Here is a 15883-nt window from a genome sequence, read left to right as displayed (position 1 = left end):
TCAAATAGATAATAAATTAAATCTCATATTAACATTTTATTTTAATATATTTGATTTCCCCCAATTAACTTCAAATAATATTCCGACATGTTATCCAATAAGGACAAATAATATATATATAATAGTAATAATATAAAAGCATACCTGTGTAGCAGCCAGTAGCCATCAAAGAATTATTCCAATTACTTTTGAAAAACTTCCAAGAAACCACGACGTGTTGACGATTGATTTTTTGTAGTCAAATATATTACGCAGAACTTTTCTTCTTTTCGAATCGTTCAAATCCATATATAATATAACCTATACATAAAGAGAGAAGTTGTAAGTAAGTAAGCAAATTAACACAATTTGGCAAGCAAGTTTCTGATGAGGATTCCTTTGTTCATCGCCATACTTTTTGTTCTTAGCGTTCCATTTCCATCTTCAGCTCATTTCTTCCCAAATATTTCTTCAATTCCTCCTAATTTATTGAAACCAAATGCCACTGCCTGGGATGCTTTTAACAAGTTATTAGGATGCCATTCCGGTCAGACGGTCGACGGCTTAGCTAAAATTAAAAAATATTTTCACTATTTTGGATACATTAATAATTCTTCCAGTAACTTCACAGATGATTTTGATGATACTCTTGAATCCGCTCTCAAGACGTACCAGCTTAACTTCAACCTCAACACCACCGGTGTGCTCGACGCGCCGACGATTCAGCATCTCATAAAACCAAGATGTGGAAACGCCGATGTAGTTAACGGTACTAGTACTATGAACTCCGGTAAGCCGCCGGCAGGTTCTCCGACGATGCACACCGTAGCTCACTACTCCTTCTTTCCGGGAAGACCACGGTGGCCGGCGAATAAGAGAGATCTGACATATGCTTTTGTACCACAGAACGGACTGACGGATGATATTAAGATTGTGTTCACACGCGCGTTTGATAGGTGGTCGGAGGTTACTCCATTGACGTTTACTGAAATAGCATCCTACCAATCGGCTGATATTAAGATCGGGTTTTTCAGCGGAGATCACAACGATGGAGAGCCGTTTGATGGTCCGATGGGTACATTAGCACATGCGTTTTCGCCGCCGGCGGGGCATTTTCACTTGGACGGCGAGGAGAATTGGGTGATCGATGGTGCGCCGATTGTTGATGGAAATTTCTTTTCTATATTGTCGGCGGTGGACCTTGAATCGGTTGCGGTTCATGAAATTGGGCATTTATTGGGTTTGGGTCATTCATCGGTAGAAGATGCTATTATGTACCCGACTTTAGGAGCGGGTACCCGAAGAGTGGAGCTTAGAAATGATGATATATTGGGAGTCCAGGAGTTATACGGGTCTAACCCGAATTATACTGGGCCAAACCCAAATTTGACTCCGAGCCGAGGGAGTGACACAAATGGAGCCCCGAAATTTGGTTTATCATGGGTTCATGGGTTTCTTTTGGTCGTTGGATTATTCTTTGCGGCGTTTATTGAAATTTAGTTGGCGGCATGATGTGATTATTTTTGAATATTATACTTGATTTATCTTTTCATTTTAGATGGTGTAATTTCATTATGGTTGTAAAATTTTATTTTCTTTGTATAGATATTTATACTATTGTTTTACTGAAATGTTCAATTAGTTTTAAAAGTTCAAAATATTTTTAAAAAAAATGAATTTCAAATGGAACTTGAAAAAACAAGTTTCACAATGAAATTTCCTCCATAACACATGTTGTGATATTACCTTGACCCTTTCCAAAATGAAAACCGTGGAATTTGTCCACTTAGCTAAGGGACCTAGGATCATTGCTTAAGTACTCTTTTATCGTTAATCAAGAGGTCTCGAGTTTGAATCCTTTTATGTACGAAGTCGTCTTTGTTAGGGAGCATTTTACTAGGGACTTTTCGGCGCGAATTGAAATTTAGTCAGACTCCAATTTAGATATCAGACACCGAATGAGAAACAAAAATATTTGATGCATGAAGCTACTTTGGTAGGTTAAAAACATAAACGCTAGAAGGAGGGCTTGAACCTCCGACCTTGTGGTTAACAGCCACACGCTCTAACCAACTGAGCTATTCCAGCTTGTTATAATGCAAAGTTCACAATACCGTACAAATATCTTGTTTTATCATCTAATACGCCTAGTCAGGCACACACTGTTTTCTTATTGGCTAGTGCATACACTTCAATTCTTTCATAGTTTTTTTTTTTTTATCACTTCTAATTGTATCTTAAATATTCAAAATCTTTCTTTCCTCCTTAATTTCTGTTGTAAGTTTTCTCTTAATTTTTCTCCATTGTAAATCAAATTTATTTGCATAACATTGATGTTCTACATTGAGGTGTCAAGATAAGAGTGTAGGGTCATTATATATTTATATTACACCACAACTTGGAGTCTAGTTGTTATTATTTTCTGCCCAAAACTACATATTCCAAAGAGATCGTACAATTAGTTGGTGAATTTTGCTGCACGGATATCATGAATGTATCTTTTTGGATGATATATAATACAAAACTCGAATTCGAGAAATCTGATTAAGGGCCGAATAATCCGACCCACTTCACCTCTTGGTGGTCATTCGTTTCATTTCATTTTTACCTTTGAAGATTTTATATGATAATAAACAAGAACAAAACAGTTATATAGAGTTTAAAATTCTCTAGTACATTTTGTTTATCGTTTTGAATTTATAATGTAGATTATCTTATATCAGCCAAAGAAAGAATGGGGTATTATTTTTTGGGTGATCAAGATTTAATAATCGAAACTTATTTCCATGCAAAGTAGAGTCTATACTAAAAAAAATATCCCAAATTATTTGAAATATGTTATAAAATGAGAGCAAACAAGTAATAATATATGAAAGAAAAGGATAGCCACAAATAATAATTCAGGGAGGATGAGAATTAGTATTGCCTCAAGATGTTGGTGTTGCAATCCCAACTTGACTGAGAAGTGCTTCGAATCTCCTTTCATAATTTTTATCCAAATTTTGGATTCATTGTACATGTGTTTTATATCCTAACATAAGTCATCAGTACACCTTTTGGTCTCTTGGCATCTCCATAAGACCTTTTCGGACTTTGTTTTAGGTCTTCTATAGATCAATAAATACCATCTATAAGTCTTTCTTGCTAAGAAGTAATTAATCTGTCAACGTCTTATCTACCACACTTTGAAAGGTAATCAAATAGTCCTCCTTTTTCGGAAAGCTCGAACCAACTATCCACTCAAAAGTTTTAGCAAAATTCAAAAGCGATGCTTCTCCTCCATTTCTAAATATGGAAATAATTTGACTTGGATTTTTCACTTTACAACAAAGTTTTATAGACATACAAATATTATGACATTTAAAATTTCAAATTCCAAAAAAATTATTACTACACGAATACTATAACATATTTAAGATCACAAAAATGAATCTTATGATAAGCTACAAATATAATATACATATAAACAATATATACATTGATAGTGTATTATATGTTGCGTATACTTTTGTTATATTGATAAATTAGTTTGTCAAGGATATATTTATGTAACTTCCCTTTAATTTTCAATAGTTGAGAAGCAATTTTAACTCTATTCTCATCCGTATATAACCCATAAACATTGATTGATCTCAACGTTTAGAAGTGCAAAATGTAGGGACTAATTGGCAAACCTTAAAGAAGCATCTAGGTTTATCTTAAGTAATAAACAAAATTATCCTCAATAGACCCTAAAAAGTGGTTCAAGATTCATTCACAATACAATGGTTTTGGATGATGCCACCCATTCCAAGCCTGACTCCACCTTTCATGTTCAATAGTCCCTTCTTGGTCCCATATGTACCCCTTTTGTCACTCTCTCATTTGTTAACTTTTCACCGACATGGGTTGTGATGCAGTGGTGAGATTGCCTCATCCTTAATCAAAGATTTTGAGTTCTAGTCAATGGATATGGAAAAAATTCTGTTGGGAGAGTTGACCCCATAATGGGTTATGTGATACAGATAAGTCAAGGCTTCAATGCAGATACCAAACACTGCATAAAAAAAAAAACTTTTCCATTCTCTTTTTATATTAGTATGAGTGCCATTTAGGTAAAATACCCTTTCCCAACTTTATTATTTATAAACAAGGAGGAATAGCAAAGTGAGATTCATTCATTCCATCCTTTATTTGAACTGTTTTAAAACTTCTTCCTCTTCCCTACAAAGGAAAAAAAATGGGATTTCTTCCATGTTCTTTGCCTTGTCAATCAAAGAAAAAACCATTAGATTCTTCTGATCAAACTCAGTCTAGACATCTTTCCTCAAATTCTTCATCATCATTAATATCATTATCCTCAAGATCGTTATCATTATCATTATCATCTAGGTCATTTTCTTCACAGCCAAGTTTGCCATCAATTCCTTCTCTTTCTATATCTTCCTCTCAAGTTGAACATCTCTCAAACACCTTCCACCACTGCTTAGCCACACTAACAGGCCATTCTTCCTACATATTTTGCCTATCTATCGCGGAAAAACACCTCTATTGTGGCTCTTCCAATGGAGAAATCCTTGTATGGGACATAAACCCTTCAAGACAGGACAATTGTTTTAAAGGAAAGACAGTATGCCAAAGTGGAACTGCAATCAAATCTATTGTCATAATGGGAGATAAGCTCTTCAGTGCCCACCAAGATCATCGAATCCGAGTATGGAAAATCGACAATGAGACACCTAATAGAAATTACAAGTGCATTGCCACCTTACCAACGATCAATGATCGTTGTATGAAGCTATTTTGGACAAGGAACTACGTACAAGTTCGAAGACACAAGAAATGCACATGGGTACTATTGAATTTTGTATTTAAAATCATTAATCGTGATCAAACATTTTTATCTATATTGAGTTGTGACCATATGTACATCATATCATGTTTTAGTAAACTTAATTATATTATGTCTGAACAGGTACATCACGTAGACACGGTGTCAGCACTAGCCTTATCGAAAGATGGCTCTCTGCTTTACTCTGCTTCATGGGACAGAACATTTAAGATTTGGAGAAGTTCAGATTTTAAATGCCTAGAATCAGTATGGAATGCACATGATGACGCGATCAACTCAATAGTTGTATCGAATAATGGACATGTTTACACTGGTTCAGCAGATAAGAAGATCAAAATATGGACTAAACAACAAGAAGGGTCCAATAAACATACTCTTATGACTACGCTAGAGAAGCATAAATCAGCAGTGAATGCTTTGGCTCTTAGTACAGATGGTTGTGTTTTATACTCTGGTGCTTGTGATAGGTCTATAATTGTGTGGGAGAAATTACAAGTGTTAGGGGCATTAAGAGGACATAAAAAATCAATTTTGTGTTTGGCTGTGGTGTCAAATGATTTGTTATGTAGTGGATCAGCTGATAAAACAGTGAGAATATGGAAAAGAGGATTTGGAAAAAGTTGTTATTCATGTTTGGCTGTGTTTGAAGGGCATAATGGTCCAGTTAAGTGTTTGACTGCAACTTTAGATAGTCAAAAGTATGATGATGATGATTCTTGTTCTGGAAATTCTTACATGATTTATAGTGGTAGCTTGGATTGTGATGTTAAGGTTTGGAAACTTTGGGTTCCTAATTACCTCTCTTGAATTCATCTCTTTCATATGTACTAATGTATACCTTTATCAATAGGAAGACATTGTAAATACAAAAAGAGGACTATTCACTTAATTTTCTGTCTTTTTTAAGTTGGAAGTCCCACCATGGCTAAATGACAAAGACGTCTTCGTACTCACGGGACTCAGAAGATATTCTTTAACAAAGGTAACTTTATATCCAAGGGATTCAAAAGATATTGTTCACTTAATTTTATGTCTTTTTTAAGCTGGAAGTCCCAAAGTCGTACGTTCCACAATGGAGGTAAACATCTCTCTAGCAAAGACGACTTCGTATCCAGGAGACTTGGAAGATATTGTTCTGTCTTTTTTAAGTTGAAAGTCCCACATCGGGAGTAATGTGTTCTCTAACAAAGGTGACTCCGTATCTAGGAGATTTGAACTTGAGACTTCTAATTAAAGATGAAAAAGTACTTGTTACTCCACCACAACCCTGGTTGGTAAAAGTTTTGTTCTATGTTCAATATTAAGTTAAAGTCATTTGAATTGAGTTATCATTTATACTAATATTGTATATAATTACATCAAGTTGAATTCAAGTATCAGTTTAAACTAGTAATGTTTATATTTTTCAAACTAATTTATTATAAATTTAAATTTCTAATGATGTAGCACTATACCGAACTAAATATAAAAAAGACTACTCAATTTAGCTCGGGCTCGATATTGGAAAAAGCTCGATTGATCACGACTTAATTGGATTCGGCTCGCTCGGTTCGATGCCCAAACCTAGATGCAACATTTAACTATTGAGATTCATTTGGAAAAAACAAAAGAAGAAAAAAAACACCATACTAAAGAATAAAAGAAGGGGTTTCCCCCATCGTCCGTTTCCTCTTGGCTTCAAGTGATTCAAATACAAATTATAGATACTACATAACACTTGTTAACATTACATTAAAACTTGGAGTCATGATTAAAGGCATGCTTAATTAATTACTAGTGGTTTAGGAGTTGGGCTTAAAGTTGCAATTCCATATTTCTGTTTTACCTCATAGTTCTTGCTTTTAGCCTAACTTGAAAACAACGTCAAAGATTTAAAAAAATTATTTTCTTCTATTCAATTAGTAAGCGGACAAGAGATTTCATTTTCTCTTATCTTGACGTTCTTATATATCATTTCATAATATATCATATTATTTTGTAAATATCATATTTGAATAGATTGTATCATTTATTATAATTAAATAATATATTTATGGTTTGATTATCTAATAGCCAATAATCTTATAGAAAAATACCGAAGAAATATTGAGACATCTTCCCTTCTTACCATTTGAACAGAAGAGAACGATATTTTCTGATATCTTATATATAAAAATGAAGATCTCTGATTAAAAAAAAACATAAAACTTTTAAAAAAATTACGGAGGGCTAATAAATAACATTTTAGTTATTAAATTCGTGCTACTCCTAATAAAATTGAAAAAAAATAAGGTAACAAACAGAAACATAAAAACACATAGGGATTGAAGTGATGATAAAAAAAAACAAATATTGAAGATTGATAGCCAACTTGCTCTTTAATTTCTCCAAGGATTGCTCATTAAAAAAAACATTTTTATACCATAATGTTAAGTTGACAAACAATAAAAGATAGTTTCTTATAGCAAGTCAATTATAGGACACTCTTAAAAATAGATTATATTACTAATATGATAGGTAACCTACATTTCTAGCATAATAAAATATTTACAATCAATAACAAACCGCCACGTCAAATATAAGTTAGTGAAAAAATGCACCATTTATCTTTTTCTGTCGCAATTAGGATAAACTAAGCATTCTTGAAGATATAGCTAATCTTAAAAATACGTATTTATTATTTTTAGATAAAAAATACATCAATAAACTTTGACCTAATGTATATTATACATATTAGTAGTGAATAATTACCAGAAAGCATAAAACTCATTGGACAGGTGTCATTAAATAGATAATCTGATTATATTTAATTGGTATAAAAGAATATAATAATACTGAATAAATGTGTCGAGGAGATAATCTGATTATAGCTGACGACTTTCAGATTTAGCACACTCCAAGAAATATATGTCAATTAGATATATTGTTGGAGCTATTTAAATATGTTAAATATACTCCACATTTGTCATCAATGCTTCCCTTGAGTAGTTTTAAATTTTTATTAGAAACTGATAGCTCAACAATATTGTTCAAGTTGTTTGTAGTCTGTAGATGTAAATCTGAGCCTAACTCAACCTCAAAAGTTAGTTCATGAGGGGAGATTTGTCCAAGTCCATATAAGGAGATCAATTTCTCATCCCTCTACCTATGTGGACTTCTTAACACTCCCCCGAATGCCCAGACCTCAACTGAAGTGTGAAGACTTCTAAATGGGGGCCCAACATCGGTGAACAACAAATTGGGATGGGCCTGACTCTGATACCATGTAAAGATATGACACCTGGGCCTAACTCAATCAATCTCACCGCCACCCAAAATTAAAAATTGTCCACGCACCAGATGCTAAGCACCGGACGTGAGGTGGGGTGTTAAAGAATGACAAAAGTCTCACATTGGTGGTTAATGAGATGTATGAACTTCTTATTATAAGACTTGGACAATCCTCCTCCCGTTGAGCCAACTTTTGGTGTGTGAGTTAGGCGAAAAACCTAATTTAACAGTACAACTTGACGATTTTTTTTTTGGTTTCGTGCCGGGAAATACCATATTGGGGTAAAAAGCTTCTTAAGGGAACTCAAACCTGAGACTTTTGATTAATGATAAAGTCATGAAGAAGTACTTACCACTCCAACACAACCCTTGTTACGTTGGTCAACTTCAAGACTTCACATGGTATTTAGGTTAAATTAAGATGGCATGCAATGTGACAAAATAAATAAGATGCGACTTAAGAGTCTCTTTGAATTGATTTATTTTAAGTGTTTGTAAGACAAAATAGCTTTAAGCTCATGTATTCTATCATTGATTTACTATATATGTGCTTATTCTGAGTGCTAATTGGAATCACGTTGCAATCGCGCATATACATATGACATATAATTATGCATGTGTACTCCTTAGAAAGGATTATGTGAGAAACAGTCTGCCCAAATTTAAAAGTTAATAAAGAGATAATTGTTTTTGATTATTATCAAAATGTGGCAGGAATGTTACTTGATTTCGGAGCAATAAGAAGACATGATGAAAGGATCACTAGTCAGCAGAAAATAAGATTTGTTTACCTAGGTAAAAAAAAGGGGGACTTGAATTTAGATCTATAAGTAATGTATCCCAAGCTATGATATATACAGATTGAAATAATTTGTGCTTTAATTCTCTATAAATCAAATATTGTAAGAAGCAAATTTCTTCTCTTGTGTTCAGTAAAAAGGAGGACCTCAAGTACCTGGTATGATAATTAATTGGACCCTCTTTTTATGCATCATTAATGTAGACTTGTTATGAGATGAGAGATATAAGATATTTTCTAACATAAAGAGGGTTTAGACTTTTATAATTTATGCCATGCAAGACAAGCATTCAGATTGTGTAGTAGCTAGAACATGTTAGAAATAACTTAGGCATGCATTGCTCAGATTATTGATGTAGGGGACAAGCTAAGCCTTGGTGGACTATGACTAGTACAAGTTGCTTTAGTGTTAAAAGTTCTTGAAAATTGCTCAGAGTTTAGGAAGATAGTAATGTTGATATTTGAAATAATTTTGGAGTACAAATCTACCTTTCTAAATATCTTTTCTTGCTATATATGCTTAGTTTTGATGCTTAGCAAAAATAGCTTGGGACACATTAATGTGACTCAAACTCATAATTTTAAGATTGAAAATGAGGGTGATTATCATCTGAGCAACTCCTTTTTATAAAGAGGGCATATTATTAGGGCATAAAGGTGTCTAACAAAGATGTAGAGGTGGATAGAGGGAAATTAGAAGTGATCTTCCTCCTCTAATTCTGTTTGAGGAATCTGAAATTTTCTAGGTCACGCATGATTTTAACAGAAATTCATCAAAGACTTCTCGAAAGTTTTGAGATCTTTATGTAAGTTACTTGGGAAAAAATGTGAAATTTTATTTGATGTAGGTTGTTTAAAGTAGGCCTTTGAGGAGTTGAAGCATAGATTAGTTAATGCACTAGTGATGAACGCACTTGACTGAACATCACTCTCTTCATTTCACATTAAGTAATTTTTTTCATGAAATAGAGGGAGTACCTTCTAAGCTAAAACTTTCGATGGTGTTCAGACAAACTAGACCATGTAGGAGAAGGTCTTTGATTCAATATACATATTTTCACATCTCGTTATGAGTTTTATTAAAAAAAAAGAAGATTGATTTATGACTTTTTCTTATTTTAAAATATATATTACTTCCATGTGATTGAGTTTGCGTTTGGTAATTATATATGAATTTGAAATAAATAATCATTTTAAAAGTTACTATATCATTAGCCACACCAAACACACTTAATAAGTTCCAATTGATTCCTTAATGCATCAGCAAATGCCGCAAATCTTGTATGATTATTACTTCACAACCTGTTAGCCGCAAACTTGGAGATTTTCCCAAGAAAAAACAGTCATTCCTTCTTAAAAGAAAGTGGATTCATTTTCTTTTTTAGTCCGTTCTAAAAAAATGACACAATTCTATATTAAATAATAATTTAACTTAAAAATATTCATTTTATTCTTAATGAAATGATTTTATTTATAGTCACACAAATTTCTATCATTCATTTTAAACCACAAATTTTAAAAGTCTTTAATTTTTTTTTCTTAAACTTCGTACTAAATCAAACTATCTCACATAAAATGAGACGGAGATAGTAATAAACAACATAAACTTGTTGTCTTTCTAGGTGATTGATTGTCCATATAAAGGAAAACAATTCTTATTGCTTGATAGGATCGGATGAAAAGGAGGACCATTTCAGTTCCCAACAAAGATTTGGTACAAAAATTGGTGCTTGGAAATTTTATATTTTATACAATCTAAAATAAGTAGTCCCATTAATAAAGTACTAATTCCTCATGATCTTGTTCACAGCTACTAGTTAATTAATTTTTCTCATTAATAAAGTATAAATTCTTCTATCTCAATTTATTTGGTGTTTTTTTTTATCAGTAAAAAAAACACATACTTCTTTATATTAATCAATAATTTAATTCTAAACATTCAATTTTATTCTTAGTGATAGGAATTATAATTGAATAAGTATCTATGATTTGTTTCAGATTATAAATTTCAATTCTCAGTCAAACATCTTCATATAAATTGGGACGGAAATATGATGCTAGAACAAGGATTAATTTTACTGGTCAAGTGCTCATTTTTTTTCATGTTACTATCTGATCCCTCTTTTGTATTTTTGTCATGGTCCAACTTTGAATATATCAGTAGTTAGAAATTTAGGATTGTAATCTGATAGATTTCAACCTATTACTTCTATTCAACTGAGATTATATTGCATGTCTATAAGTATAAATAATGCTTTATTCCACAATCACTAGTAGATGATGAACTAGTTTTGTTATAAATAATAGTATAGATGAATTAGTTAAAATGAAAAGAAATGATCAATGAAATTAACAACTAACTACTCACCTACCCTCCCCCCACACAAAAAAATAAAAAAATCCAGGAACTCTCAATAAATAGAGAAAAAATATTTGATAATAGCATGCCAAAATGGAATTCTTCTCCAAAAAGTACATTGTTTCTTCTCTTAAAGCAACAAAGCAATTGCAATAGATTAATAAAAGGGGAAAAGGAAACTAAAAAAGTGGAGCTAGATTGATGGGAATGAAAAATTTATTGTTGGATTCTTCCTTTAGATTAGTAAATTATGTGAAAATTTAATTAATTTAGCTAGGAATTATTGACAAATTTTATAGCTAATTCCATGTTTTCTTGTAACGATAGTATTGAAAGACAATTGAAACACTAACAAACACATCCATGAACTACCAACAAGAGTTGTGGTGGAGCGATAAGTACTCCTTCATTCTTAATCAGATGTTTTGGGTTCGAATCACCTCAGATACGGAGTAGCCTTTATCAAGGATCGTTTTATCCCTAATATGGGACTTTTTAGCACGAATCTGTGTTTATTGTGGTACCCAATATCAGATGGAAATATTTGGGTACAAAATCAAAGAGAACAACTGTCCAACACAAATGTGTTAATTTTACTGAATTGATTTGAAAAAAATAAATTAAATAATGACTAAACAATACTCACTTGCTTTTAGGATATTAATTAAATGGTTCGTTTCCCCAAGAAGATATGGAAAGATCTCATAGAAGACTCTAAATGTATGCACAAATATATATATTAGTATATGCTTACCTCATCAACAACTTGTTAATATTCCTTTGTGTAGCAACTACTTTTATTTGCTATATAATCTTTTAATTGCATTCCCCCTAATATGGTCAAAATAAACTTATTCTTTCCTCTCTTTTTTTTATTCAAAAATTTAATACATGGATTGTGATAATTGCAAAGAACTTTCATTTAAGTGACCATTGGTGTATGAACACAATTTATTTTAATGGATTCAGTTACATTCTTGAATTTTATATGCTTTGGTTCAGTAATAATGACACATGAATCCACTATTGAATTGGTCAATAAAAGTTGATTAAAAAAAATAGAATTTCAAGAACATAGATAGATTTGTAGTAGAGGCTATGAAGGAGTCCTTCCAGGTGACTAATTACATCCTTTATCTTTCTTTGACTCGTGTTGTTTCCATTTTTATATTATAACATTCTCCTTTCCTCAAGCATGGAATATTTGTTTTTAATTGATCAAGTGGTATCATATATTGCATGTTTTTCTATATATATATATATATATGTTTATTTTAATAGTAATTAGTTGAGAAAATCAATATTTCTCCGTTTCAATTTATATAACATTCTTCTCTTTTCAATCGATTTGAAAAAAACAATGACACTTTTATATGTTTAGTACTCCCTCAGTTTATTTTACTTGGTCCATGTTGACTTGATATAATTCTTAAGAAAATCTTTATTAAGGGTGTAATTTTCTAAAAGAACATACTTTGAGACTCTCAATTTGACTATTACGATTTCTTTTTAAAAATAACTATTTTCCCAATGATAAATGTTAGAAACTATTCTCACATATATTTTGATTGAATCAGTATAAAAAGAAAATAATAGTAATTATTTCATATTGTAAAATAGAAAGTTTCTCACTATTTCAATGAGAATATGTTTCTCATCATGCATTTTTTCAGTGAGCTGGTTTGATAGAAAATGAGTGAAAAATGCATGTTTTATAACACAAATTTTTCACTGATTTCGCGATAGATAAACATTTCTTTATAGTAGTGTTTATGTAGTAATGTAATGTAATATATACTTATACATGGGGGAGAATAATACTATATTGATTAACTCAAATAGACAAGTAATTAAGAAGAGAAAAATATTTTTAATATGTGGGATCAAGTAAAATGAAACGAAAAAAAAAGAAAGTAAAATGAAACGGAAGGAGTAACAATTTAATTTTAGACATTTCATTTTATCCTTGATGAGATAATTTATAGCCATATAAATATTTAACTTATTTTAGACTATAAATTTCAAAAGTCTTTTTTTTTATTCTTAAACTATGCGTGCACTCAAGTCTTAAACACATTCACAAATATTACGATGGAGCAAGTAGTACTTGTTTAATCATATAGACTAATCCTCTTTTGCGGGAATTTTTTTGAAGCATATGAACACATCTACCCCACATCAATTAATATGAATAAGATTTAATTATTTATATTTATATTTATATTGTATATTGTATATAATAAAAGATATAGCTTCACTAATCTGACCAATATTCTTTGCCTTTTTATTTATTTATTATTTTCATAAATATATTGACTATATGGTACATTTATATGTCCTTTTGAAAGTACTTACTATATATATAAGGAAGAGAGACAAGAGAAAATATACTCCTAAACATTGTGATCCTTTTCTTTCTTTTTCTTTATTCATATATTCATCAAGATTATGGAAAAAAATATTATTGCCTCTACTAATTTTCTTCCTCCATCATGCAATATTGGAGTAAATGAATCCTTCTCTAAGAGACTCAAACTATTTGGTTTTGAACTAATTCATGACCCTTGTAGACAAAAGGAAGAACATGAGAATGTAAATTCATCAAACATTAATGAAAAAGATCATAAGAAGTTTGAATGTCATTATTGTTTGAAGGAGTTTTCGAATTCACAAGCATTGGGAGGCCATCAAAATGCTCACAAGAAAGAAAGGTTGAGAAAGAAAAGACTTCAACTTCAAGAAAGAAAAGCCAACCTCTTCTATTATCTTCAAGCTTTTGAGACTAATAACAACATGAATATTACTAGTACTAATTATTGTTATGATTATTCTGATGAGTTTACAATGGATGAAGAATCCCAAATCAACTTCACCTCTTATGATCAATTTACTCTTACACATGGAAAGAGATCTAGAGAGAATAACAAGGTAGCAATTAGAATGAAGCCATCAAGTAATATTCCAAGTTCAGCATCTAAACAAAGTTGTAAACCTTTAGATCTTCAGTTGGGATTGGCCTTGCATTAATTACAAATGTATAATAATTTCTTATTATAGTATAGAGCCTCATGATTCAACAATTTTCAAGCTTTTTCATGAGATTTTTACACATAAAGGAAAGGAAAGAAAGAAGAATTTTTACTACTGACTTCAATTCAGTTTGTTTGTCCTATTTTGATTTGACACGAATCTAAGTTCAAGAAAGTAAAAGAAGAATTTTATATCTTGTGGTCTTAAACTAATTAAAGATATGTCAATTATACCAAAATATCTTTTAATCTTATGATATTAAGCATGTCACGTGAAAAAAAATTGTACTAAATTCTTTACCTCTATCACCTATATATAAACCCTCCTTCAGGAGTCATATAAGATTTTTACTAAATTTTTCAAGGGAAGCACTAGGTGACATGGGATAAATTGTGCCTCCTAAAAGAGGAAATAGTCTAGAATTGAGATCATTAGGTGGGGTTTCGTGATTTGCGGATGAATTGAGTAACTTTTTCGTAGATCCTGTATTTATATTAGAAGATTTAATAAATATATATCTATATTAACTTGTGAACCCTCTAACAAAATTGATTGATGACTCACTGGTAAGGAAGAGTTTGTGAAAATGCTTTTGAACCACCATTGTTTTGCAATATGTTTTCTAGAACTCTCAAACTCCTGCTTTGCAAATATATTTTTCTTCTGTCTTAAAATTTAGAATCCCCAAACTCCTAATGCTGGAGATCATACATGTGGAATAAGAATTGTGAAATACTTCATCCTATTATAGCTAAAGGCACAAGTGTTTCTCATGTTTGGATCAAGGAGGATGAACACGATATGTAATACCTACTGATGAGAACTTAAGTTAGGATCATCGAGCTTTTGATTTAGTATATCATTTTTATTTTGTAACACTTTATACTTTATTGCTACTTTTTGTGCTTTTACAATGTATACATGCCTATTTTATACACACAATTCCTTTCGAACGCTTGAGCATCCATTAACCTTAACATAAAATTATTTATATATATGATAATTTCTTCAAAATTTGACTATATTAAACTTTCAGCACCTAATGAACAGGTTTTCCAATGGGTACTTTGGTTCTGTGGCTAATTTGAAGGCCTTGTGTTTATGGAGGTGTTAAGGGTTCGATTCTTGCTAATAACAACTTTTTACACATTTTCTGTTCTCTATTTTTCTCTCTGCTTTCCAATATAAACACACATGTCCTTATCTTTTTATTTTCTTTGTTTACTTGGCTTTTATTCTTAACTTCTTTTACGTTCACATTTTTAATTCTTTATTTTTCTCTTTCCTTTTTAATATAAACTCACATGTTCTTCTCTTTTTACTTTCTTTGTTTACTTATCTTTTAGTCTTAATTTCTTTTACGTTTTATGATGACAAAATTTAGAAGTCATGTCCTATTACTTTTCTCATTTTTCTTGGGAAGTTTTGACTATTTGATTAAGAAAACCTTCAGGCTAAAACTTTCAATTCTAAAACTTCCTTTCTTCAATTTTTTTTTTATTTTAATGGTAGTATTAATCTTATTTTTTCTCATTAATGTTTTAAATATTACGTTTAAAGAATTGTGCACTTATACTATGTGATTTATAATATTTTTCTATTAAAAAAAGTAAGCACCCACAAGTCGAGAATCCTC

At 31.3% G+C, this 15883-nt stretch overlaps 2 protein-coding genes and 1 non-coding gene across 3 annotated transcripts; 2 read left to right on the top strand and 1 right to left on the bottom strand.

The window, feature by feature from the left end:
* The first annotated feature begins 321 nt into the window (after positions 1-321).
* On the top strand, positions 322-1529 carry LOC125828217 (metalloendoproteinase 3-MMP-like). The gene has a single exon (XM_049507536.1). The coding sequence runs from the start codon at positions 367-369 to the stop codon at positions 1477-1479; it is 1113 nt and encodes a 370-aa protein (XP_049363493.1). The 5' UTR covers positions 322-366; the 3' UTR covers positions 1480-1529.
* Positions 1530-1993: 464 nt separating this feature from the next.
* On the bottom strand, positions 1994-2067 carry TRNAN-GUU (transfer RNA asparagine (anticodon GUU)). The gene has a single exon. It is a non-coding gene; the product is annotated as a tRNA-Asn (tRNA).
* A 2093-nt stretch (positions 2068-4160) lies between these two features.
* On the top strand, positions 4161-5617 carry LOC125828100 (protein JINGUBANG). The gene is made up of 2 exons (XM_049507407.1): positions 4161-4810; positions 4934-5617. The coding sequence occupies exons 1-2, from the start codon at positions 4199-4201 to the stop codon at positions 5615-5617; spliced, it is 1296 nt and encodes a 431-aa protein (XP_049363364.1). The 5' UTR covers positions 4161-4198.
* The last annotated feature ends 10266 nt before the right edge of the window (positions 5618-15883 follow it).

The sequence above is a fragment of the Solanum verrucosum genome, unplaced genomic scaffold, assembly GCF_900185275.1.
Source record: "Solanum verrucosum unplaced genomic scaffold, falcon-dt-bn FXZP01000053.1, whole genome shotgun sequence".
Taxonomy (NCBI): domain Eukaryota; kingdom Viridiplantae; phylum Streptophyta; class Magnoliopsida; order Solanales; family Solanaceae; genus Solanum; species Solanum verrucosum.
The sequence above is the reverse complement of the archived record's forward strand: the minus strand, read 5'-3'. Positions and strand labels throughout refer to the sequence as shown.

Coding starts and splice junctions, on each gene's coding strand:
- LOC125828217 (XM_049507536.1), top strand. CDS start 367: ATGAGGATTCCTTTGTTCATCGCCATACTTTTTGTTCTTAGCGTTCCA.
- LOC125828100 (XM_049507407.1), top strand. CDS start 4,199: ATGGGATTTCTTCCATGTTCTTTGCCTTGTCAATCAAAGAAAAAACCA. Junction 4,811..4,933: donor GACACAAGAAATGCACATGG/GTACTATTGAAT, acceptor ATGTCTGAACAG/GTACATCACGTAGACACGGT.